Here is a 27,755-nt window from a genome sequence, read left to right as displayed (position 1 = left end):
GTATAGTGGAGTTTCACAATGGGAGCCAAAAATAAATTCAGAGTATAATTCACTAACAAAAATGTACATCCCTCATCTGCACAAAATTGAAAGCTCTCTCACAACCCCTGCTTACAGACACATTGGTTCTGGGATATGCAACCATTTCCTTACATAACGCCACACTCTCCCAAACACCAAAAACACACGCCACACCTATCACAATATATCCACACATACCCACATACTGTGTCTACTGTAATTTTATTTCCATGTTGAATTCGTACTTTTGTGTTCCAATTAGTTATATTTGAAGATCGCTTTTCTATTTTATTTTTTTGTATTATTGCAATCCCTACCATGGCAAGTAATTTTGTGTTCCATTCTATCCAAGATGGCTTAGCAGTCAGACGTCTTTGTCCTGTCGTGTCCCTTGTATATATTGTTTTACATATTTTTCGTCGCATACCCTTTAAAATATTTTGCTAAACCTCAACATCTAAATACTCTCCTGCAACCCGCCTCACCCAATGTGGCGTGGATCTTTTTTCCCTAAAGTATTTATATTTACTTCGGATCCGGAATCCCTCAACTGAAGCTAGCCAGCTAACTACCAGTCAGCAAACCATTGCCAGCGGTCATCAGCTAACCTTCAGCTCGGAAAGCTCTCGTCAGGTCGAACAACGTGACTCTAACCAGAGCATAACGGACCTGTTATTTTTATCCCCGGATTCCTACCGCAAACTGAACATTTTCATCTGGATCTTCACAACTAGCTAACCGTAATCAAGGATGACTACTCCTGACTAGCATTTCCATCCCAGAGCAAGCACCAATTAGCTTGAAGCTAGCCCGGCCAGGGCTCCTGTGCTACAATATCCGGACCCCTTCTACAGCCGGTACGGGGCATGGAACCCCGCAGATCCACTACGACCGGAATACCGACATAATCTGCCCGAGGACTCCAACAGGCCCCTCAGGCGCGACGCCCGCTGAAGGCCCATTATGCTAACCAGCTAGGCCTGCTAGCTACCTAGAGCTACCTGGAACCCTACTAATTCCACGACTGGTCTATCGATGTCACCGCTCGAAGAGGCAAAAACAGACTTACCCCCATCGCGACGTCCCCCAAAGGCTAACTATCTAGCCCCTGCTATCTGCTTGCTTGCTAAGCCGGTCTGCTAACTGCTAGCTTGCCGGGCCCGGTCTGCTAACTGATAGCTTGCCTGCCCGGTCTGCTAACTGCTAGCCCTTGCTAACTGCTTGCTTGCTAACCCGGTCTGCTAACTGCTAGCCCCTGCTAACTGCTTGCTAACCCGGCCTGCTAACTGCTAGCTTACCTGCCCGGGCTGTAACTGCTAGCCCATGCTAACTGCTTTTCTTGCTAACCCGGCCTGCTAACTGCTAGCTTGTTTAGCCCCGGCCTACTAACTGTTAGCTTGTTAGCCTGCTAACTGTCTGAATCGCCGTGTCCCCAGCCAGCCCAACCACTCACTGGACCCATATGTTCACTTGGCTACGCATGCCTCTCTCTAATATCAATATGCCTTGTCCATTACTGTCCTGGTTAGTGATTACTGTCTTATTTCACTGTAGAGCCTCTAGCCCAGCTCAATATGCCTTAACCAACCATGTTGTTCCACCTCCTACATATGCGATGACATCCCCTGGTTTAAACATCTCTAGAGACTATGTCTCTCTCTTCATTACTCATTGCCTAGGTTTACCTCCAATGTTCTCACATCCTACCTTACCTTTGTCTGTACACGATGCCTTGAATCTATGCTATCGTGCCCAGAAACCTGCTCCTTTTACTCTCTTTTCTGAACGTGCTAGACGGCCAGTTCGTATAGTCTTTCGCCGTACCCTTATCCTACTTCTCCTCTGTTCCTCTGCTGATGTGGAGGTTAATCCAGGTCCTGCAGTGCCTAGCTCCACTCTCGCCCCCCAGGTGCTCTCATTTGATGACTTCTGTAAACTTAAAAGCCTTGGTTTCATGCATGTTAACATTAGAAGCTTACTCCCTAAGTTTGTTTTACTCACTGCTTTAGCACACTCTGCCAACCCAGATGTCTTAGCCGTGTCTGAATCGTGGTGTAGGAAAACCTCCAAAAACCCTGAAATCTCCATTTCTAACTATAACGTTTTCTGCCAAGATAGATCTGCCAAAGGGGGCGGTGATGCAATCTACTGCAAATATAGTAATACAGAACTCTGCAGGCTATCTAAGTCTGCACCCAAACAATTTGAGCTTCTACTTCTAGAAATTCACCTTTCCGGAAACAGGTCTCTCACTGTTGCTGCTTGCAATAGACCTCCCTCTGCCCCCAGCTGTGCCCTCGATACCATATGTGAATTGATTGCCCCCCATCTATCTTCTGAGCTCGTGCTACTAGGTGACCTAAACTGGGACATGCTTAACACCCCGGCCATCCTACAAACTAAGCTTGATGCCCTCAATCTACCACAAATGATCAATTAACCTACCAGGTACAACCCAAAATCAGTAAACACGGGCACCCTCATAGATGTCATCCTAACTAATTCGCCCTCCAAATACACCTCTGCTGTTTTCAATCAAGATCTCAGCAATCACTGCCTCATTGCCTGCATCCGTAATGGGTCTGCGACCAAACGACCACCCCTCATCACTGTCAAACGCTCCCTGAAACACTTCTGTGAGCAGGCATTTCTAATTGACCTGGCCGGGGTATCCTGGAATGACATTGACCTCATCCCGTCAGTAGATGATGCCTGGCTATTCGTTAAAAGTGCCTTCCTCACCATCTTAAATAAGCATGCCCCTCTCAAAAAAATGTAGAAACTAGGAATAGATATAGTCCTTGGTTCACTCCAGACCTGTCTGCCCTTGACCAGCACAAAAACATCCTGTGGCGTTCTGCATTAGCATCGAATAGCCCCCGTGATATGCAACTTTTCAGGGAAATTAGGAACAAATATACACAGGCAGTTAAAAAAGCTAAGGCAAGCTTTTTCAAACAGAAATTTGCATCCTGTAGTCCTAACTCAAAAAAGTTCGGGGACACTGTGAAGTCCATGGAGAATAAGAGCACCTCCTCCCAGCTACCCACTGCTCTGAGGCTAGGAAACACTGTCACCGATAAATCTACTATAATTGAGAATTTCAATAAGCATTTCTCTACGGCTGGCCATGCTTTTCACATGGCAAACCCCCATGTTCTGAAAGAGCTGCAAAATCTGGACCCCTACAAATCAGCCGGGCTAGACAATCTGGACCCTCTCTTTCTAAAATTATCTGCCGAAATTGTTGCAACCCCTATTACTAGCCTGTTCAACCTCTCTTTCGTATCGTCTGAGATTCCCAAAGATTGGAAAGCTGCCGCGGTCATCCCCCTCTTCAAAGGGGGTGACACTCTAGACCCAAACTGCTACAGACCTATATCTATCCTACCGTGTCTTTCTAAGGTCTTCGAAAGCCAAGTTAACAAACAGATTTCTGACCATTTCGAGTCCCACCATACCTTCTCCGCTATGCAATCTGGTTTCAAAGCTGGTCATGGGTGCACCTCAGCCACACTCAAGGTTCTAAACGAAATCATAACCGCCATCGATAAGAGACATTACTGTGCAGCCGTATTCATCGACCTGGCCAAGGCTTTCGACTCTGTCAATCACAACATTCTTATTGGCAGACTCGACAGCCTTGGTTTCTCAAATGATTGCCTCGCCTGGTTTACCAACTACTTCTCTGATAGAGTTCAGTGTGTCAAATCAGAGGGCCTGTTGTCCGGACCTTTGACAGTCTCTATGGGTGTGCCACAGGGTTCAATTCTCAGGCCGACTCTGCTTCTGTATACATCAATGATGTTGCTCTTGCTGCTGGTGATTCTCTGATCCACCTCTACACAAACGACACCATTCTGTATACTTCTGGCCCCTCCACTAACCTCCAGACGAGCTTCAATGCCATACAACACTCCTTCCGTGGCCTCCAACTGCTCTTAAACGCAAGTAAAACTAAATGCATGCTATTCAATCGATCACTGCCCGCAAATGCTCGCCCGTCCAGCATCACTACTCTGGACGGCTCTGACTTAGAATACGTGGACAACTACAAATGCCTGGGTGTCTGGTTAGACAGTAAACTCTCCTTCCAGACTCCCATTAAGCATCTCCAATCCAAAATTAAATCTAGAATCGGCCTCCTATATTGCAACAAAGCATCCTTCACTCATGCTGCCAAACATACCCTCGTAAAACTGACCATCCTACCGATCCTCGACTTCGGTGATGTAGCCTCCAACACTCTACTCAACAAACTGGATGTAGTCTATCACAGTGCCATCCGTTTTGTCACCAAAGCCCTATACACTACCCACCATTGCGACCTGTACGCTCTCGTTGGTTGACCCTCGCTTCTTACTCGTCGCCAAACCCACTGGCTACAGGTTATCTACAAGTCTCTACTAGGTAAAGCCCCGCCTTAGCTCACTGGTCACTATAGCAGCACCCACTCGTAGCACGCGCTCCAGCAGGTATATCTCACTGGTCACCCCCAAAGCCAATTCCTCCTTTGGTCGTCTTTCCTTCCAGTTGTCTGCTGCCCATGACTGGAACAAATTGCAAAAATCTCTGAAGCTGGAGACTCACAACTCCCTCACTAGCTTTAAGCACCAGGTGTCAGAGCACTGCACCTGTACATAGCCCATCTGTAAACAGCCCATCTATCTACCTACCTCATCCCCATACTGGTATTTATTTATTTTGCTCCTCTGCTCCCCAGCATCTCTACCTGCACATTCATCTTCTGCCGATCTACCATTCCTGTGTTTAATTGATATATTGTAATTACATTTTCCACCATGGCCTATTTATTTCCTTAACTTATCTAATTTGCACTCACTGTATATAGACTTTTTGTTTTCTTTTGTTCTACTGTATTATTGACTGTATGTTTTGTTTATTCCATGTGTAACTCTGTGTTGTTGTATATGTCGAATTGCTATGCTTTATCTTGGCCAGGTCGCAGTTGCAAATGAGAACTTGTTCTCAACTAGCCTACCTGGTTAAATAAAGGTGAAATAAAAAGAAATAAATACATTCATAATTATTTGTAATCTTTAGAGTAGTCTGTGTCTCTGAACATTTGGTTATCAATATACAGTTTATCGACTATGAAAGCTATGCGTTTCCCTTTCAATCTATTTTCCTTTCAATCTAAGACTGGATACAGAACTTTACGCCGTTCTGCAATTTCCTTCGGGAATTGATCGTTCATGCCTATTTTTGTGCCAGCAAGTCTTTTACCCACGATTTTAACCATTATTTTATCTTTAAAGAAAGCACATTTGGTAACGATACCTCTGCCCTCTTTGTCCGAAACGGTGTACATGTTCCAGTTGGATTTTGGACAGCTTCGAGTGGGATCTGAAACACTGTAAGGAGGAACTCCCTAACTACACATTTAGTAACTTCTTCTTTCTCTTGGATACCTGTAAGTACCAGATTTTCTCTCATGGATCTAATCTGTATGTCAAGTAAGGCTTCAGTAAGTCTAACTTAACAATATTGAATATTACGTTTTTATCTTGAGGTGATCTTATTTTTTACTCTAAGGGTAAGACTTTGCTTTTTACAACTGCGGAAAGAAGGGACATTTCGCCAGAGCATGTCAAAACAAACCTACCAAACAGAGGGCAGCTAGGGCAGGTTGGAAAACCAGACCTCCACCGAAAACAACCCAAGACAGTTGACACCCTTGGACAGTATTTAAAGATATTTTTTTAAACCGCCGTGAGGAGCCGATGGTTTGCCTCTTCATCAATGAGCACTCTCGTCAATGTACCAGAGCACAGAATAACTGATGAATTTACGAATGCTCAAAACTCGTTGAATATGGCCAGTCTCAGTAAATGTCTGGGAAAAATAACATAATTACATTGTTGCAAGCAGCACAGTTAGTCACCAAACACTTTGGATAATAAGAAAAGAGCCTTACCAACTCTGCTAGGGTGAGGAAAGTGGTCAGGTGTTCTCTTATTTGTGTCTGGAAGTAACTAGCAATCTAGCCAACTTTAGCTAGTTAGCTTGGGTGCTTAACTGCGAAACACCCAAAGTCGTAAAATGTCTAAACTAGTCATTTATTATGCTTACAAGCTAGCAAGAGGCTGCAAAGCAACAACATCAACTTCCTGTAAACATGTGAAGCTCAAACTGAAATGTCATGGTGTGTTTTACAGTATACTAAAATTAACTAACAGTATGAAGTGTATATACTCATTCAGTATGTAGTACAAAATATATTAGTATGGGTATTCGATCACAGCTTGGGTATGTGAGTATATTGATAAAATGTGTACGTATTTTTTGATGGCAGGTTTCAAAATGTATATTGCGGGGGTAGTGGAAAAATACCGAAGCATAGTGTGTGGGGCCGTTGGTCATTGGAAAAGTCAGTGTAGAGGCAATAGAGCTCGAAATTGGCTAAAATTAAGTAAGAAAAGTAGTATGTTTAGTGGGGTAACGGGAAGAATCGGAAGCCGATTTTGGGGTTGGATAATAAATAATAAAAAATAAAAAATAATGAACTGGATATTAGGTAACATTTATTAATAAATAAAAAACTGGATATTAGGTAACATATTAAAATTGGCAGTATATATGGGCGAGAGCACGAATACTGTTTACAAATAGTCCAACTTTGTATCACGCCGCATTTAAACAATCGCTAAAGTGTTCAAATTTGTGGGTTCTGTGTTGATACAGTATGTGAATTTGTTATTGGCATAAAAAGACAAACTCATATGCCAGACATCACCACACTAGTATATTTGGTAGAGCGGGGTCACAAGGCATCATATGGGAAAGTACAACAAGGCGAGATCCAGATGCAGACACAGGAGGCAGATGGTTGGAGTCTTTCAATTTTTATTAATCCAATAAGGTAAGGCAAGAGAATGGTGATGGACAGAAAAAAGGTCAAAACCAGTTCAGAGTTCAAAAGGTACTAAAGGGCAGGCAGAATCAAGGTCAGGGCAGGCAGCATGATCAGGCAGGCGGGAAAGTAGTCCAGAGTCAGGCAGGGGTCAAAACCGGGAGGACTATCAAAAAGAGAATAACAAAAGGAGTACGGGAAAAACACACAGGTTGACTTGACAAACTGGCACAGAGAGACAAGAAACAGGGATAAATACACTGGGGAAAATAAGCGACACCTGGAGGGGGTGGAGACAATCACAAGAACCGGTGAAACAGATCAGGGCATGACAAAGAGAACATATTTGGAAGTCACGAAGCACATTACACGTGATCGAGTAGGAACAATAGTGGAAGTGCATCTAAAATGTACTTGAAATAAACATCTGCATAAGAGTCTATTGTCCTGCTACTACTATAGGGCTACACCTGCTACAGTACTACAGTACACTTGTCAAAACCTGTTTTCTATCAAAACAAAGAATCGCACTCTCCACACAAATCCCAGTAATTTATTAGGTATTTACCAACATTTGGGCATCACTGTGCCTTCTTCAGGTTAATGTCATGAATACTTGAGTCCACCCCCCCTTCCTTTTTCTCCTTTCCCCATGGGCAAGGTCTGTCTTCTGTGCGCTGCTCTGTGGCCCTTCCCATGACTCCTGCCTTGAAACTTGTGCACCTACCGCTATCTCAGTGGATAAAGCTGGAGCAGAGCAAGGCAATCACATTGTGCGCCACTCGGGAGTCATGACCAATATGACCATTACAGTGCCTTGCGAAAGTATTCGGCCCCCTTGAACTTTGCGACCTTTTGCCACATTTCAGGCTTCAAACATAAAGATATAAAACTGTATTTTTTTGTGAAGAATCAACAACAAGTGGGACACAATCATGAAGTGGAACGACATTTATTGGATATTTCAAACTTTTTTAACAAATCAAAAACTGAAAAATTGGGCGTGCAAAATTATTATTGTTATTGTTATTTCTTACATTAGTACCCCAGGTCATCTTAGGTTTCATTACATACAGTTGAGAAGAACTACTGAATATAAGATCAGCGTCAACTCACCATCAGTACGACCAAGAATATGTTTTTCGCGACGCGGATCCTGTGTTCTGCCTTTCACCCAGGACAACGGAATGGATCCCATGCAGCGACACAAAAAAACGGCTCCGAAAAAGAAGGAAACGAGGCGGTCTTCTGGTCATACTCCGGAGACGGGCACATCGTGCACCACTCCCTAGCATCCTTCTCGCCAATGTCCAGTCTCTTGACAACAAGGTTGATGAAATCCGAGCAAGGGTAGCATTCCAGAGGGACATCAGAGACTGTAACGTTCTTTGCTTCACGGAAACATGGCTCACTGGAGAGACGCTATCGGGGGCGGTGCAGCCAGCGGGTTTCCCCACGCATCGCGCCGACAGAAACAAACATCTTTCTGGTAAGAAGAGGGGCAGGGGCGTATGCCTTATGGCTAACGAGACATGGTGTGATGAAAGAAACAAACAGGAACTCAAATCCTTCTGTTCACCTGATTTAGAATTCCTCACAATCAAATGTAGACCGCATTATCTACCAAGAGAATTCTCTTCGATTATAATCACAGCCGTATATATCCCCCCCCAAGCAGACACATCGATGGCTCTGAACGAACTTTATTTGACTCTTTGCAAACTGGAATCCATTTATCCGGAGGCTGCATTCATTGTTGCTGGGGATTTTAACAAGGCTAATCTGAAAACAAGACTCCCTACATTTTATCAGCATATCGATTGCGCAACCAGGGGTGGAAAAACCTTGGATCATTGTTACTCTAACTTCCGCGACGCATATAAGGCCCTGCTCCGCCCTCCTTTCGGAAAAGCTGACCACGACTCCATTTTGTTGATCCCTGCCTACAGACAGAAACTAAAACAAGAGGCTCCCACGCTGAGGTCTGTCCAATGCTGGTCCGACCAAGCTGACTCCACACTCCAAGACTGCTTCCATCACGTGGACTGGGACATGTTTCGTATTGCAGATAACAATATATATTGTCTTGTCGTATTGTCAGATAACAATATTGACGAATACGCTGATTCGGTGTGCGAGTTCATTAGAACGTGCGTTGAAGATGTCGTTCCCATAGCAACGATTAAAACATTCCCTAACCAGAAACCGTGGATTGATGGCAGCATTCACGTGAAACTGAAAGCGCGAACCACTGCTTTTAATCAGGGCTAGATGACTGGTAAGATGACCGAATACAAACAGTGCAGCTATTCCCTCCGCAAGGCTATCAAACAAGCTAAGCGTCAGTATAGAGACAAAGTAGAATCTCAATTCAACGGCTCAGACACAAGAGGCATGTGGCAGGGTCTACAGTCAATCACGGACTACAAGAAGAAATCCAGCCCAGTCACGGACCAGGATGTCCTGCTCCCAGGCAGACTAAAAAACTTTTTTGCCCGCTTTGAGGACAATACAGTGCCACTGACACGGCCTGCAACGAAAACATGCGGACTCTCCTTCACTGCAGCCGAGGTGAGTAAGACATTTAAACGTGTTAACCCTCGCAAGGCTGCAGGCCCAGACGGCATCCCCAGCCGCGCCCTCAGAGCATGCGCAGACCAGCTGGCCGGTGTGTTTAAGGACATATTCAATCAATCCCTATACCAGTCTGCTGTTCCCACATGCTTCAAGAGGGCCACCATTTTTCCTGTTCCCAAGAAAGCTAAGGTAACAGAGCTAAACATTTCACCTCCACCCTACCCGACACCCTAGACCCACTCCAATTTGCTTACCGCCCAAGTAGGTCCACAGACGATGCAATCTCAACCACACTGCACACTGCCCTAACCCATCTGGACAAGAGGAATACCTATGTGAGAATGATGTTCATCGACTACAGCTCAGCATTTAACACCATAGTGCCCTCCAAGCTCGTCAGACCCTGGGTCTAGACCCCGCCCTGTGCAACTGGGTACTGGACTTCCTGACGGGCCGCCCCCAGGTGGTGAGGGTAGGCAACAACATCTCCACCCCGCTGATCCTCAACACTGGGGCCCCACAAGGGTGCGTTCTGAGCCCTCTCCTGTACTCCCTGTTCACCCACGACTGCGTGGCCACGCACGCCTCCAACTCAATCATCAAGTTTGCGGACGACACAACAGTGTTAGGCTTGATTACCAACAACGACGAGACGGCCTACAGGGAGGAGGTGAGGGCCCTCGGAGTGTGGTGTCAGGAAAATAACCCCACACTCAACGTCAACAAAACTAAGGAGATGATTGTGGACTTCAGGAAACAGCAGAGGGAACACCCCCCTATCCACATCGATGGAACAGTAGTGGAGAGGGTAGCAAGTTCCTCGGCATACACATCACAGACAAACTGAATTGGTCCACTCACACAGACAGCATCGTGAAGAAGGCGCAGCAGCGCCTCTTCAACCTCAGGAGGCTGAAGAAATTCGGTTTGTCACCAAAAGCACTCACAAACTTCTATAGATGCACAATCGAGAGCATCCTGGCGGGCTGTATCACCGCCTGGTACGGCAACTGCTCCGCCCACAACCGTAAGGCTCTCCAGAGGGTAGTGAGGTCTGCACAACACATCACCGGGGGCAAACTACCTGCCCTCCAGGACACCTACACCACCCGATGTTACATGAAGGCCATAAAGATCATCAAGGACATCAACCACCCGAGCCACTGCCTGTTCACCCCGCTATCGTCCAGAAGGCGAGGTCAGTACAGGTGCATCAAAGCTGGGACCGAGAGACTGAAAAGCAGATTCTATCTCAAGGCCATCAGACTGTTAAACAGCCACCACTAACATTAAGTGGCTGCTGCCAACACACTGACTCAACTCCAGCCACTTTAATAATGGGAATTGATGTAAAATATATCACTAGCCACTTTAAACAATGCTACTTAATATGTTTACATACATTATTTCTCTCATGTATATGTATATACTGTACTCTATATCATCTACTGCATCTTTATGTGATACATGCATCACTAGCCACTTTGTTTACATACTTATCTCATATGTATATACTGTACTCGATACCATCTACTGCATCTCGCCTATGCTGCTCTGTACCATCACTCATTCATATATCTTTATGTACATATTCTTTATCCCTTTACACTTGTGTGTATAAGGTAGTCGTTTTGGAATTGTTAGCTAGATTACTCGTTGGTTATTACTGCATTGTCAGAACTAGAAGCACAAGCATTTTGCTACACTCGCATTAACATCTGCTAACCATGTGTATGTGACAAATAAAATTAGATTTGATTTGATTCGATTTGATCGGGAACGCACCTTTCTTGTTTCTGCTTTCCTATTGACAAAGCTTTTGTCCGGTTGAAATATTATTGATTATTTATGACAAAAACAACCGGAGGATGGATTTTGAACATTGTTTGGCATGTTTCTACTAACTTTAATTGTACTTTTTAAAAACTTTTCGTCTGGACTTAAGCATTAGGATTACTGGACAAAACGCACAAACAAAAATATAGTTTTTGGTCATAAAGAGGGACATTATCGAACAAAACAAACATTTATTGTCTTACATGGAGAACTGGGAGTGCTACCAGATGAAGATCATCCAAGGTAAGTGATTAATTTTAATGCTATTTCTGACTTTTGTGACACTCTCCTTGGAAAATGGCTGTATGGGTTTCTGTGGACTAACATAATCGCAAAGTGTGATTTCGCCGTAAAGATTTTTTGAAATCTGACACAGCGGTTGCATTAAGCAGAAGTTTATCTTTATTCGCATGTTAAACACTTTTATCATTTATCAGTGTTTATGAGTATTTCTGTAATTTGGTGTGGCTCTTTGCACTTTCACCGGATGTTTGTTTGAGACAATGCATTTCTAAACATAAAGCGCCAATGTAAACTGAGATTTTTGGATATAAATATGAACTTTATCAAACAAAACATACATGTATTGTGTAACATGAAGTCCTATGAGTGCCACCTGATGACGATAATCAAAGGTTAGTGATTCATTTCATCGCAATTTCTGACTTGTGAGCACTGTCCTTGGTTGGAAAATGGCTGTATGGTTTTCTGTGACTAGGTGCTGAACTAACATAATCGCATGGTGTGCTTTCGCAGTAAAGCCTTTTTGAAATCGGACACTGTGGTTGGATTTACATGTAGTTTATCTTTAAAATGGTGGATAATACTTGTTTGTTTGAGGAATTTTAATTATGGGATTTCTGTTGTTTTGAATTTGGCACCCTGCAATTTCACTGGCTGTGTGTATAACAGTGAGTGTTTTCTATCTTAATCTGACAATTATATGCATATTCTAGTTTCTGGGGCTGAGAAATAGGCCGTTTCAAATGGATACATTTTTTTTGACAAAAACTAAAATACTGCCCCCTACACGCAAAAGGTTAAGCATGTCCCAGTTTAGGTCACCTAGTAGCACGAGCTCAGAAGATAGATGGGGGGCAATCAATTCACATATGGTATCGAGGGCACAGCTGGGGGCAGAGGGAGGTCTATTGCAAGCGGCAACAGTGAGAGACTTGGGACTTGAGAGACTTGGAACAACATGGTTGGTTAAGGCATATTGAGCTGGGCTAGAGGCTCTACAGTGAAATAAGACAGTAATCACTAACCAGGACAGTAATGGACAAGGCATATTGATATTAGAGAGAGGCATGCGTAGCCAAGTGAACATATGGGTCCAGTGAGTGGTTGGGCTGGCTGGGGACACGGCGATTCAGACAGTTAGCAGGCTAACAAGCTAACAGTTAGTAGGCCGGGGCTAAACAAGCTAGCAGTTAGCAGGCCGGGTTAGCAAGAAAAGCAGTTAGCATGGGCTAGCAGTTACAGCCCGGGCAGGTAAGCTAGCAGTTAGCAGGCCGGGTTAGCAAGCAGTTAGCAGGGGCTAGCAGTTAGCAGACCGGGTTAGCAAGCAAGCAGTTAGCAAGGGCTAGCAGTTAGCAGACCGGGCAGGCAAGCTATCAGTTAGCAGACCGGGCCCGGCAAGCTAGCAGTTAGCAGACCGGCTTAGCAAGCAAGCAGATAGCAGGGGCTAGATAGTTAGCCTTTGGGGGACGTCGCGATGGGGGTAAGTCTGTTTTTGCCTCTTCGAGCGGTGACATCGATAGACCAGTCGTGGAATTAGTAGGGTTCCAGGTAGCTCTAGGTAGCTAGCAGGCCTAGCTGGTTAGCATAATGGGCCTTCAGCGGGCGTCGCGCCTGAGGGGCCTGTTGGAGTCCTCGGGCAGATTATGTCGGTATTCCGGTCGTAGTGGATCTGCGGGGTTCCATGCCCCGTACCGGCTGTAGAAGGGGTCCGGATATTGTAGCACAGGAGCCCTGGCCGGGCTAGCTTCAAGCTAATTGGTGCTTGCTCTGGGATGGAAATGCTAGTCAGGAGTAGTCATCCTTGATTACGGTTAGCTAGTTGTGAAGATCCAGATGAAAATGTTCAGTTTGCGGTAGGAATCCGGGGATAAAAATAACAGGTCCGTTATGCTCTGGTTAGAGTCACGTTGTTCGACCTGACGAGAGCTTTCCGAGCTGAAGGTTAGCTGATGACCGCTGGCAATGGTTTGCTGACTGGTAGTTAGCTGGCTAGCTTCAGTTGAGGGATTCCGGATCCGAAGTAAATATAAATACTTTAGGGAAAAAAGATCCACGCCACATTGGGTGAGGCGGGTTGCAGGAGAGTATTTAGATGTTGAGGTTTAGCAAAATATTTTAAAGGGTATGCGACGAAAAATATGTAAAACAATATATACAAGGGACACGACAGGACAAAGACGTCTGACTGCTAAGCCATCTTGGATAGAATGGAACACAAAATTACTTGCCATGGTAGGGATTGCAATAATACAAAAAAATAAAATAGAAAAGCGATCTTCAAATATAACTAATTGGAACACAAAAGTACGAATTCAACATGGAAATAAAATTACAGTAGACACAGTATGTGGGTATGTGTGGATATATTGTGATAGGTGTGGCGTGTGTTTTTGGTGTTTGGGAGAGTGTGGCGTTATGTAAGGAAATGGTTGCATATCCCAGAACCAATGTGTCTGTAAGCAGGGGTTGTGAGAGAGCTTTCAATTTTGTGCAGATGAGGGATGTACATTTTTGTTAGTGAATTATACTCTGAATTTATTTTTGGCTCCCATTGTGAAACTCCACTATACACACACCATGTGTTAAATTAGGAACATCTTTATAATTTAGAAGTTTTTCCTTTTCTCGTTATCAAAAAAAATATATACAGTACCAGTCAAAACATGACACACCTACTCATTCAAGGGTTTCTTTGACTATTTTCTACATTGTAGAAAATATGAAACTGTGAAATAACGTGGAATCATGTAGTAACCAAGTAAACAAATCAAAATATATTTTATATTTGAGATTCTTCAAAGTAGCCACCCTTTGCCTTGACAGCGTTGCCAGTCATCCAGCTTCACCTGAAATGCTTTTCCAACAGTCTTGAAGGAGATTCCACATATGCTGAGCACTTGTTGGATGCTTTCCCATCCAATTCAAAGTTGTGATTTTTCTCATTGTTCCAACCTGCTGTCACCTTTTTTTCTCTAAGAGACCTGGTCCAGAGGTAGGTAAAAGGGTTTAAAATTCAGCAACTGCATTTACATTACGCTACTGACCTAGTCAAAGCTTCCGCCGGAATCTCATACAGCTGTAGTAACTGAACTCAACCTGCAGGTTTGAGTAGGAGGAAGCAGCTGTAGGCAAGGTTTGACTGGTGTGTACTTGCCAAGCCAACTCAGATTTGGCTTCTGCCAGCAATTCTGCAGGAGCAAGCCCCCCCCCCCCCAAAAAAGCAAAGTCAACAGGTGCAGTGCCCCTTTAAAAACACCTGGAAATTTAAGTAGCAAGGGATTTACATTGCAAGAGAAAGTTGTCAAATATTTGGCATAATGTCAGAAGCCAATGGGAAATGTACACACTTCATTCCCCTGGTTAGTTTGTCACAGGATGCATTGGCAATGTGAAAGGGGCAACCCTCCTACTTCCAGTGGGAATACTGTTGTGCACCACTGAGACAAAGCCTTACAGTGCATGGGAGAAGGCCTGTACCTGGGTCACCAAGACTGTCAAGTCTTAGTTATTAGAATATTTAGGTATTGTGTCAGTGTTAGCACTGGTCCTGAAATGTTGGAAAGGGTTGAACCAATGTTAAAATGTTAATACAATTGTATTACTTTATTGAAAAATAGCTTCACTGCCATGACCAAGTGTCAGTGTTCCAACAACTTCTGTTGAGGGGGCACACCATTTGTCAAGTCATCCCTGGACTAGCTAGCTCATTATTCAGCACCACGTTAGAGTTTGAAAGAAATGAGTTCTGAAGGTGCTGACTAAACCAATCGGAATTTATTTAAAATTGTACAATGAAGCATAAACAAATAAATGGAACACTTATTTTCTAAACAAAGTTGGATGAGTCAGACAGAATAATAGGTCCAGATGAGATCCGATGCTGGCTGATGTCTGCAGCTCTGCGACCTAGAACAAGATCATACAAAGGGTCAGGAGGACAGGACGAAGTTCATACTAATGTGGGGGGGAAAACTTATGAACATACCTCTTGAGCCCGTTGGTTTGAGAGGCTTTGCGTTCCTAAGGGGGCTTGCACACTGGCCAGAGCAGATGCCATCAGGTTTGGTGGTGTCGCAGAGGTCTGCATCACAATGAACAAAGATCTATGGAGAGGAGTCAGCGTTTATATATATATATATATTTTTTTTATGACTCAAGCTAGCGTCACAAAGAACGTAGGCCCTTCAGAGCAACTGGTCTAAATTACTTGTTCTTTCAGGACTGTCTCATCCGTGGTGAAGGTGAACATCTTGACTGAGAAGCGTTTGACGTGAGCGGGTATATGAACCCTGGCGTCTGCAACAACTGGATAGAAGACTATGTAGCGGTCATCAAGATTCTCACAACTGAGGGCAGAAAGAGAATACATTTGCTTTAAATGTTAGGCAACAGAACACCAATTTCTTGGTTAAGTTCAAGTAGTCTCTCCCTGTTTGGTGTGTAGTGACTGAACCTGGGTTCTAATCATTTTTAGCCTGGCTACCCATCCACATCACTCCTGCCATAGGCCATCCCCCACAATGAATGGAGATTGATATAGCAGCAAGAATTCAGGGTGAGTTGTCAGGTTCATATAAAACAAAAGAAATGTCCTCACTGTCAACTGCATTTATTTTCAGCAAAATTAACATGTAAATATTTGTATGAACATAAGATTCAACAACCGAGACAAACTGAACAAGTTCCAGACATGCGATTAACAGAAATGGAGTAGCGTGTCCTTAAAGCCGAGCCAACAGGTCCCAGACGTTCTCAATGGGATCCATCCTCATTGCTGGCAATGGCAGAACTGACATTCCTGTCTTGCAGGAAATCACACACAGAACGAGCAGTATGGCATGGTCATGTCAGGGTACCACATGAGGGAGGAGGATGTCTTCCCTGTAATACACAGCGTTGACGTCATTGTAGGCAATCTCACAAGCTCAGTCTGATGATGCTGTGACACACCGCCCCAGACCATGACGGACCCTCCACCGTCAAATCTATCCCGCTCCAGAGTACAGTCCTCAGTGTAATGCTCATTCCGGTGACAAACGCAAATCTGACCATCACCCCTGGTGAGACAAAACCGCAACTCGGCAGTGAAGAGCACCCTTTGCCAGACCTCTTATCCAGCGATGGTGGGTTTGCACCTATAGGCGACGTTGTTGCCGGTGATGTCTGGTGAGGACCTGCCTTACAGACGTACAAGCCCTCAGTCCAGCCTCTCTCAGCCTCCTGCGAACACTGATGGAGGGATTGTGCTTTCTTGGTGTAACTCGGGCAGTGGTTGCCATCCTGTCCCGCAGGTGTGATGGTCGGATGTACAAATCCTGTGCAGGTGTTACACATGGTCTGCCACTGTGAGGACGTTCAGCTGTCTGTCCTGTAGCGCCGTCTTAGGCATCTCACAGTACGGATGTCGCAATTTATTGCCCTGGCCATGTTTGCAGTCCTCATGCCTCCTTGCAGCACGCCTAAGGCACGTTCACGCAGATGAGCAGGGACCCTGGGAATCTTTCTTGGTGTTTTTCCAGAGTCAGTAGAAAGGCCTCTAGTGGCCAACATTTTCATAATGGTCACCTTAATTGTCTAACATTTGTAAGCGTCTTAACCCTTCCACTGGTGCATGTTCACTAATTGTTTAGGGTTCAATGAACAAGCAGGGGAAAGTGTTTAAACCCTTTGCAATGATGATCTGTGAAGTTATTTGGATTTTTACAAATTCTTTGAAAGACAGGGTCCTGAAAATGGGACGTTAACTTTTTTTGCCCAGTGTGCAGACAAGCAAACTGCTGGCAACAAGAAATTAAGACAAGTAGACCCTTAATGTTTAAATCCTAGTAACTGCAACCCTAGTCATGTCACTTGGTTATCCTGCCCAAGACAAGTCTCAGTTTGTATATCAAAAGTCATGCTAGCTACCGGTCCACAATGAGGTCCCAGCTAGGTAGAGTGGTCCTGTCCTCATGTAGAGTTGCCCAGCAGTTCTCCAAGACCAGTGCAATCCGAGGGTCAGTAGACCGCATCAGCTCCACTTCAAAATACAGAGGCTGTTGCAAGTACTTCACCACTGGGTAGTCCTCGGTTTGGTAGAATATGTCATAAGACACCTCTGAAAACAGATAAATAGAAATATCACATGAGCCAAGAGGTGTAGACCTTGCAAATACTTAAAATGCAGTTTTAAAAATAACTACAAAATAAATAAAAGTACCAAATAATTAAAGAAAAGCAGTAAAATAGCAGCTAGGCTATAAACCGGTACAGAGTCAATGTACAGGGGCACCGGTTAGTCGATGTAATATGTACAAGTAGGTAGAGTTATTAAAGTGTGGGGGGTGCAAAAAGTCAGGGTAGCCATGTGATTAGATGTAAAAATATTTTTGATAATTCATTAACATCACTTTCAGGGAATGGGGAAACTTAACAGCTTCTACCCCCACAGCCATAAGATTTGTTAAGACATCTATGGTTGGAAAAATTGAGCCTACTTAAGTTGAGGTTTAAGGTAAAAATGTAACCTCAACATTCAGTGAATAGAACACCCATATTGGGACAGGGTTGCACCCAAACTAGTCTAGTTTTACCCTGGGCTAGTCTCATTTGGACCACTAGTTGTCCCACTCCAGGATCAGCCTTGGGGTCGCTGTTCCTTGGCCTAGTACGGAATGCCATGGTCTCAGTGTCGTTGACCAGGTAGTAGCAGGAGACTGTGTGCCTGAAAGAATCAGTCAAACCAGTGAGGGATATGCATATGACTGAGGGGTGGTCACAACATAGTGGCACATTCTTACCGATAGTCTGGATTGATTAGACCTTTCCTACTTTGATGTTTGCCCATGCTGTGGTGCATGGCGATTTCATTCTCGTACACCATGACATTGTCGAAGAACTACAAAGAGAGGGGAGGCCTATTAGAGCTGCAAACTTATCAGTACATGTACAGTACAGAAAGGTAAAGTCTAGACAACTGGGCCTGTGTCAGCGCAGGAGTGCTAACATAGGTGCAAATACCCCCTGCAATTAGAAACTGGGTCACAGCTCAGCACTCCTAATCTGAGACACTTTACAACTATGGGCCCAGAAACAGTCTCACTGTTCTGGTGGTGCCACAGGAGTTGAGGTTGAAGGAGAAGAAAGCAAAGCGGTCATTGCTGAAGACCGGTTTACATGACTGGTCACTCAAGGTCAGGTATTTGGGGTTTAGGTTGCGAACAGATTCCACCTTCACTGCCAGTGCAGTCACTGTGCCATTGGGGTAGCACTCTGAAATAAAAGCAAAGTGTTCAACAAAGCAAGTGTAGAAAAGGTAGTGCACCCTTACTCAAGTCAACATGCTGTTCTTGTATTATTTAAAAATCAGCTCTTAAGCTTTCCAATAGTCTTAGTCAAGTATAAAGCATTTGACTTAAAATTGAAAACAAACCAGTCATGGTCAAGGGGAAGTTGCAGGCAAGCGAGAGGTCGTTGAGTTGCCACATGTTAGGGGTCTCCAAGAGCAACAAGTCTACTCTGGCTCTGATAGAGTCAGACTGCACCGCCTTAAAATAAAAAAAATCATTCAGAGGTAGGCAAGTACGATTTAGCAGCTGGACAAGATTAAACTGATGGTCAGGAACAGTCACTGCTAATTGGCACCAAGTAAGCTAAACTTCAAAACATGTTACATTAAGACAACGTGGAAATGTACAAATCCGGAAACGGGGACAAAAGTCTGACAACCCCTGGCTTGTTAGGTAGTGCAATAAAAAGTTAGCTGATCCACATGCGTCACCATTGTTACACAAGTTTGGCTTGCAAGGGTAGTGTAGTGGTATTAGAGCTACAAGTAAACATGAGCAGACACCTCATACCTCAAAAACTGTATCAGGAGCGGTGTACGGCACTACGATACTGACGTGAGTGTTGTTGTCAGTGAGACTATACAGCTCAGTGTCTAGCTCCCTCCATGAACCAGCATGAAGCATCATGATCTGGAAGTTATCCCCTTGGCTCCCATATTTGACAGAAATGTAGAAATTGTCCTGGTCACAGAATCCAGTGGTCGTGGGAAGAACTAAAGGGGTAAAGCTTAAATTCAGTTCTGTCATGATCTGAAGCACCTGGCTGGGTGCATGTAATATGATGCCCAACATCCTTGAGTCATTCTACTGAAGGGAGCTAGAGGAGATTTAACCCAAGTGGCCTTACCAACATCTTCCAGGGAGGCCTCCAGCTCTGCAGGGTGGGGGAATGGGATTTGTTCAGGCAGGATGAGCAGACCGAAGACCAGAGGGAGGAAGTAGACAGTTGTCAAGGGATTAGGGTTCTGCAGATTGTGGAAGAAAAAAAGAAAAAAAGAACAGCATTACATGTTGGTAGTGTTCTGCATGTCAGGTCTGCACAACGCATCACCGGGGGCAAACTACCTGCCCTCCAGGACACCTACACCACCCGATGTCACAGGAAAGCCATAAAGATCATCAAGGACAACAACCACCCGAGCCACTGCCTGTTCACCCCGCTATCATCCAGAAGGCGAGGTCAGTACAGGTGCATCAAAGCTGGGACCGAGAGACTGAAAAACAGCTTCTATCTCAAGGCCATCAGACTGTTAAACAGCCACCACTAACATTGAGTGGCTGCTGCCAACACACTGACTCAACTCCAGCCACTTTAATAATGGGAATTGATGTAAAATATATCACTAGCCACTTTAAACAATGCTACTTAATATAATGTTTACATACATTATTTCTCTCATGTATATGTATATACTGTACTCTATATCTACTACTGCATCTTTATGTGATACATGCATCACTAGCCACTTTGTTTACATACTCATCTCATATGTATATACTGTACTCGATAGCATCTACTGCATCTTGCCTATGCTGCTCTGTACCATCACTCATTCATATATCTTTATGTACATATTCTTTATCCCTTTACACTTGTGTGTATAAGGTAGTCGTTTTGGAATTGTTAGCTAGATTACTCGTTGGTTATTACTGCATTGTCAGAACTAGAAGCACAAGCATTTTGCTACACTCGCATTAACATCTGCTAACCATGTGTATGTGACAAATAAAATTGGATTTTTATCTTTTCAAGTACTCTAAACTGAAAATCCCAAAATGTTACTTTACGAGACTTATACTGGCATAAATATATTTACAACATTCTACAATCGATTTGACCAAAGGGACTTACATGTTTCAGGACAACTTCATCCGAGAAGGGCACTTGTAGCGAGAAGGTCTTTGAGCTGTTGGCGAAGCGGTGCTCCTGAAAGTCAAAGCCTCTGGCATTGCACTCCGTGACAGTCAGCACCCCAGTAGTGAAAGTAATGTTCAGCAGCGACACATCATGGAGGAAGGTCCCTAAGAGGACGTTGAACACCTTCTGCTCAGGAACTCTGTCTAGAAGACAACGGGTAGAGGCCAACATGGGTTAAACAGCTAAGTTTAATGGGGTGTGTTAATGCACAAAACATTGCAGAGAGTAATAGAATTAGAGCCAACATGCCATATTCTACATCAGTGTCATTTTTGTATTAGGGACCAGCAAGCTATGACTTCCTACTTGGGCCAGCACCTGTTTAGACTAGACATTGGGAAACAGTTTAGCACTATACAGCCTGCCTTTACTACAAGTGAAGCAGACTTACTTTCAGTAACATGTGGAGGTCTGGGCATCAGAGGGGTAGTGATGGGAAAGAGGACTTTATATCGCGTGTCAGCCTGTGTGTCTTCTGCCCTCCACAGCAACTCAAGCATGGGTTCAACAGTGTAGGTTATGTGGTATGAATAATCTGGGGCGTGACTCTGCACTCAGAATGAGGTAATTACAAATCAGGTAAATAATGTAATCTTAAGAGGGTTGTGTTCAGTGGGCACCAAACAGATGAAAAGGGACTAGTCCAAAATGCTAATTAACCATTGCAAATTATTAGTTGTGCCGTAATGAAAATGTAAGTCATGTCAGACCTTGTAGTAGCCATCAGGTGACCCCACAGGAAGCTCAATGACAACATGAGACTCTGTGATTGACAGCTTGTAGCGTCTGATGGCCATCATGGTTTTGTCCAACCTCTGGCCATCGATGCCCATGTGAGTCTCCAGGATCTTGAAGGCGCTAGAGATCAGCGGGGGGATGCGGCGAGGCACGTACCAGGTGATCACCTCATCAGTGAAGACCAAGCCACCTGCAGAGGAAGAAAATGAGCAGTTCCATAGGCACATCGATTAGTGATCCTCAATGCTAAGTTGCCCCAGCTCAGTGGCGAACCTGCCAATCCAGGGAGTTCACCAATCAGTTTAGTCAGGTGTGATACATGAAGCTGGGACAAAACCCCTATGCTACAGCAGTACTCCAAGCAGGAATGAAAACATAGTGAGAGTCCCATTTAAACAGCATATACACATACCTGTAGGACAGGCAGCAGCTGCAACTATGATGGCCAGCCTGCGAACCTGCTTGTAGTAAGTGGACACACTGAAGACCTCCATGGGAACTCCTGCCACCTGGGGAGAGAAGGAAAATTATCCTCCTACATGACAGGCATATTCTAGCCAATAAATGTCTGCCATGCTAACAGGGAAGTGATACACCAGGATGCAGAAGATGCTTGGGCAGAGGCTCACTTCTTCAGCGTAGGTCTCCGGCATGTTGTAGGGGCTTCGCAACACCAGTCTTGTTGGGGTAGTCATTGCACCGTAACCAGCTCGGTGAGCATCCTTCAGCACCATGACCTTCGAGTCAGGGGTGTGAAATGTCATCTTCCAGATGCTGTTTGGCGCAACGGCCTGTCAAGGGAAAATAGCAACTCAGTTCAGACAAGTCATTCTTGCCAGCTGTATAAAAACTAAACCTATTCATGAGACATACGTCGGGGATGGCATCCTGCCAGGTCTCTTGAACTTTCTGGCCATCCATGGTGACTGGGACTTCTGGAGTGACCATGAGGGTTGACACCTGAGGGACAGAGCAAGTCTTCAAAGCGTGCTCAGTAAATTCTAAACCCAACCATTGCCTGCCAGCACCCCCCAGGATCCAAATGTACTGTAAAGCCATGTATTGATATGGCCACCTGAAAATCTAGGGATGATCAGGATTGCCTCACCTCCATGTAGTTCCTGTCACAGAGAATTTCCCGGGACGCCCAGCGGGAGTAGCTGCATGTCTCGGTCACGTCACGCTGGACCTTCTTTGACAGGCCATCGCCATACATTTGGAATCGCAGGCCAAGGTTAAATGTCTCATCCGCCTATGGAACAAATTTAGTACTGGGTCAAGTTCATTACGCACTAAACATAACTGGCTGAAACAGGGGTTGAATACCTAGAACGCTGGTAGTGCTGCAAGAGCTTTTGACATTTTTCCTAAATGAATACGCATTAGTGATTCAAGGAGTTAAAACAGACACCAGATCAAGAAACCCCCTCAAGTTGTCATTTGTGAACTTCAATGTCCCTTTAAGATTTACCTGGTTGTCAACATAACAGCCCAACAAGGACACAAAGACTTTTGTATTCCCCCAAGGGTCAGAGTCCATGCTGTATCCACACTGGGCAGCCAAGGTGGGCGACAACGGTATAATGTCAGTGCCATCTGAAAGCACAGTGGTGGATAAGAGCAGAGCAGATTTGAGTGTAACGTTCACATAAACATGGAGAATCTACTCACTGATGGCAGCAATTTCTAGCTGGCTCCCCACAGCCAGAGCTTCGTCCAATGTTAGCCTCATGATATTCCAAAGGCACTCAGACCTCAAACCGCCATCTGTTTGGAGAGAAGGTGCCAGTAAGTCATATTGATCAGTGTTAAGTAGGTACAGATGCAGTACAGGCAAAAATTATACAACTTAGATCTTTTGGGGTAGCAGTCAGATATGTTCTGTCTTGTCCCATGTCTCATTTTTTCTTCGCATATATTTTGAATCTCAATCTACAGACTGAACATGCTCTCCTGCAACCCATCTCACCCAATGTGGTATGGATCTAATATTTTTTTTATACTTGAGAAATGGAACCCCGTTCAGAAGCTAGCCAGCTAACGGCTAGTAGTCAGCCACTGCTAGCGGTCATCACCATTGACTCAGACATCACTCAATATCAAACCAGAGCATATCAGACTGCTTTTTCTCTACTACATCTACGGATTCCTACTGCAAGCTGAACTTTTACTCTGGATCATCACAGCTAGCTAGCTGCTATCCGAGTGGCTACTCCTGGCTAACGTCTGTCCTGAAGCAAGCGACACTTAGCCTCGAGCTATCGAATATCCCGGCTAGCCGAAGAGATCCAGACAATTCCTGGGGTTCAATAAATTTTGCCAATTGACTTGGACCATTTGCTGCCGACACGGAACGCCGCCAATCCATCACGACTGGTCTGCCGATGTAACCGGCCGAGGGGGTTACTTCAGACTCTCCCGTTGCGACATCCGAGGCCCATCTGCTAGCTGTCTGAAATTGCCATGCCTCCAGGTCACCTAGTTACTCACTGGACCCTACGATCACTCGGCTACACATACCTCTCCCTATTTTCAAGATGGCTTGTCTACTGCTGTTTTGGTTAGTCTTACTTCACTGGAGAGCCTCCAGCCCTGCTCAATATGCCTTAGCTAGCCCTTTTGTTCCACCCCCCACACATGCAGTGACCTCACCTGGCTTAAAAGGAGCATCTAGAGACAAAACCTCTCATCGTCACTCAATGACTAGGCTTACCTCCACTATACTCGCATCCTACCACACCCTTGTCGGTACATTATGCCTTGAATCTATTCTACCACACCTAGAAATCTGCTCCTTTTACTCTGTTCCGAAAGCACTAGACGACCAGTTATTTTGGCCTTCAGCCATCATTTTATCCTACTCCTCCGGTGATGTAGAGGTTAACCAAGAAGGCCCTGCAGCTCCCAGCATCACTCCCATTCCCCAGGCGCTCTCATTGGTTGACTTCTGTAACCGTAAAAGCATTGTTTCATGCATGTTAACTTTAGAAGCCTCAAGTTGATTTATTCACTGCTTTAGCACACTCCGCCAACCCGTATGTCCTAGCCGTTTCTGAATCCTGGCTTAGGAAGGCCACCAATGACCATCCCTAACTATAGCATTTCCGACAAGATAGAACTGCCAAAGGGAGCAGAGTTGCAATCTACTACAGAGCTAGCATGACAGAACTATGCAGGCTATCCAGGTCTGTGCCCAAATAAGTCAAGCTTCTACTTAAAAAAACACCTTTCCAGAAACAAGTTTCTCACTGCTTGTTAGACCCCCTTCAGCCCGAAGCTGGTCCCTGGACACCCCATCTATCTTCAGAGTTTGTACGGTTAGGTGACCTTAGCTGGGACATGCTTAACATCCCAGCCATCCTACAATCTAAGCTAGATGCCCTCAATCTCACAAATGATCAATGAACCTACCAAGTACAAACCCAAACCCGTGAACACGGGAACACTCAGATATAATCCTTACCAACTTGCCCTCTAAATACACCTCTGCTGTCTTCAACCAGGATCTCAGTGATCACTGCCTCATTGCCCGTAGTGGGTCCACAGTCAAACAAAAACCCCTCACTGTCAAACACTCCCTAAAACACTTCAGCGAGCAGGCCTTTCTAATTGACCTGGCCCAGGTATCCTGGAAGGATATTGACCTCATCCCGTCAGTGGAGGATGCCTGGGCGCTCTTCAAAAGTGCTTTCCTCACCATCTTAAATAAGCATGCCCCATTCTAAAAATATATAGAACTAAGACCCGATATAACCCTTAGTTCACCCCAGACTTAACTGGGGGGGGGGGGGGTCTAGCGTCGCATAGCCCCCACGATATGCAACTTTTCAGGGAAGTCAGGAACCAATATACTCAGTCGGTTAGAAACGCTAAGGCTAGCGTTTTCAAACAAAAATGTGCTCCTTGTAGCACTATCTCCAAAAAGATCTGGGACACTAAGGTCAATGGAGAATAAGAGCACCTCCTCCCAGCTGCCCACTGCACTGAGGATAGGAAACACTCACCACTGATAAAGCTACGATTATTGATAATTTCAATATGCATTTTTCTACAGCTGGCCATTCTTTCCACCTGGCAACCCCTACCCCGGCCAACACCTCAGCACCCTGCCCAAACCCCCACCCATTTCTCCTTCACCCAAAATTATGAAAGAGCTGCAAATCAGCTGGGCAAAACAATATGGACCTCAAATTATCTGCCAACATTTTTGCAGCCCCTATTCAACCTCCTTGGTATCGTATGAGATCCCCAAAGTTTGGAACGCTGCCGCGGTCATCCCCCTCTTAAAAGGTGGAGACACTCGACCAAAACTGTTATAGACCTATATCTATCCGGTCCTGCCTTTCAAAAAAAAAATCAAAATCAAAAGCCAAGTTAACAAACAGATCACCAACAATTTCAAATCCCACAGTCCCTTCACTATGCAAACTGGTTTCCAAGCTGGTCATGGGTGCACCTCAGCCATGCTCAAGGTCCTAAACGATATCATAACCGCCATCAAATAAAGACAATACTGTGCGGCCGTATTCATCAACCTGGCCAAGAATTTCGACTCTGTCAATCACCGCATTCTTATTGGCAGACTCAATAGCTCTCAAATGACTGCCTCACCAACTACTTCTCAGATAGAGTTAAGTGTCAAATCTGAGGGCCTGTTGTCCGGACCTCTGGCAGTCTCTGGGGGTTTCACAGGGTTCAGTTCAGGACAACTCTTTTTTTCTGTATATAGCAATGATATCGCCCTTGCTGCTGGTGATTCTCTAATCCACCTCTACGCCGATGACACCATTCTGTATACTTCTGGCCCTTCTTTGGACACTGTGCTAACAAACCTCCAAACGAGCTTCAACGCCATACAACACTCCTTCCGTGGCATCCAACTGCTTTTAAAATGAGAGTAAAACTAATTGCATGCTCAGATTTCTGCTCGCACCTTCCCGCCCGAATAGCATCACTACTCTGGACAGTTCTGACCTAGAATATGTGGACAACTACCTAGGTGTCAGGTTAGACTACTCTCCTTCCAGACTCACATTAAGCAACTCCAATCCAAAGTTAAAATCTAGAATCAGATTCCTATTTCACAACAATGCCTCCTTCACTCATGCCACCAAACATACCCTCATAAAACTGAATATCCTTCCAGTCCTTGACTTCAGCGACATCATTTACAAAATAGCCTCCAACACTACTCAGCAAATTGGATGCAGTCTATCACAGTGCCACCGGTTTTGTCACAAAAGCCCCATACACACTACCCACCACTGCAACCTGTACGCTCTTGTTGGCTGACTATCCTTCCAATCCTTGACTGGAACAAATCGTAAAAATCTCTGAAGCTGGAGTCTTACAGCTCCCTCCAACTTTAAGTATCAGTTGTCAGAGCAGCTTACCAATCAATGTACACAGCCAATCTGTAAACAGCACACCCAACTACCTCACCCTCATTACTTACCCTCTTGCACCCCAGTATCTCTACTTGCACATCTATCATGCCAGTGTTATTCATGCTAAATTGTAATTACTTCACCTCTATGGCCGATTTATTGCCTACCTCCCTACATTTGCAAAATAAATATACACATATTTTTCTATTGTGTTATTGACTGTACATTTATGTACAACTGTTGTTTTTGTCGCAGTTCTAAATGAGAACTTATCCTCAACTGGCCTACCTGGTTAAATAAAAATAAATTAGGTAGCACTAACCTGGATGTGAACTGGGCTTGGAACTAGGACTCTGGAACAGACCAGCGACTGCAACAGCTAGCAAAATCCATGTCACACTAAGATAATACAAAAATATATAACTCATTAACATTTCCAGATGTAACAAGTACACTGCATAAGAAAAGCTCAGAAGACTTACAAACATTCAAAAACATGCATCATGCAAAAAGGGAGCTTTGGCCTGTAAGTGGCCCAACACTGTTAAACAACCAAGCACAGCCCAGCTGTAAACTATACCACTGGAACACAGTAATTGATGTCGCATGTGGCCCTCCCCAGGTGTTTTATCTGGTAGCCAATCACACTGGCAGCAAGTGACAGTCATTAGCAATTAACAGCCCACATTCACAGCATGTTAGCTGTAATCAGAGGGCAGAACGGTCAGAAAGAAATGTGTTACATAGAACTGACATGCTTCTCTGTCATGTAGAGTAAATGTGTTTGAGAGCCTTCCCTTTATATTTCTGCAAATGTACGTTTTTAATTCCAT

At 44.6% G+C, this 27,755-nt stretch overlaps 1 protein-coding gene across 2 annotated transcripts; it reads right to left on the bottom strand.

Annotated features, from left to right (window-relative positions):
* Window positions 1-15,303: 15,303 nt before the first annotated feature.
* LOC110522007 lies at window positions 15,304-27,520 on the bottom strand. Of its 2 annotated transcripts, none has more exons than XM_036975544.1 (21): window positions 27,405-27,520; window positions 27,245-27,321; window positions 23,207-23,302; window positions 23,007-23,131; window positions 22,644-22,787; window positions 22,409-22,495; window positions 22,165-22,326; window positions 21,948-22,044; window positions 21,508-21,725; window positions 21,189-21,345; window positions 20,732-20,940; window positions 19,727-19,844; window positions 19,390-19,592; window positions 18,963-19,077; window positions 18,633-18,802; window positions 18,331-18,428; window positions 18,124-18,254; window positions 17,459-17,648; window positions 15,759-15,897; window positions 15,537-15,654; window positions 15,304-15,457 (listed from the first exon to the last, which is right to left on the bottom strand). In XM_036975544.1, the coding sequence occupies exons 1-21, from the start codon at window positions 27,425-27,427 to the stop codon at window positions 15,378-15,380; spliced, it is 2,757 nt and encodes a 918-aa protein (XP_036831439.1). In that variant the 5' UTR covers window positions 27,428-27,520; the 3' UTR covers window positions 15,304-15,377. The 2 variants fall into 2 exon arrangements, with proteins under 2 accessions (XP_036831439.1, XP_036831440.1); XM_036975545.1 differs by having other exon boundaries at window positions 15,537-15,632.
* Window positions 27,521-27,755: the final 235 nt, after the last annotated feature.

This window comes from Oncorhynchus mykiss, chromosome 4 (genome assembly GCF_013265735.2).
Source record: "Oncorhynchus mykiss isolate Arlee chromosome 4, USDA_OmykA_1.1, whole genome shotgun sequence".
NCBI lineage: Eukaryota > Metazoa > Chordata > Actinopteri > Salmoniformes > Salmonidae > Oncorhynchus > Oncorhynchus mykiss.
The sequence above is the reverse complement of the archived record's forward strand: the minus strand, read 5'-3'. Positions and strand labels throughout refer to the sequence as shown.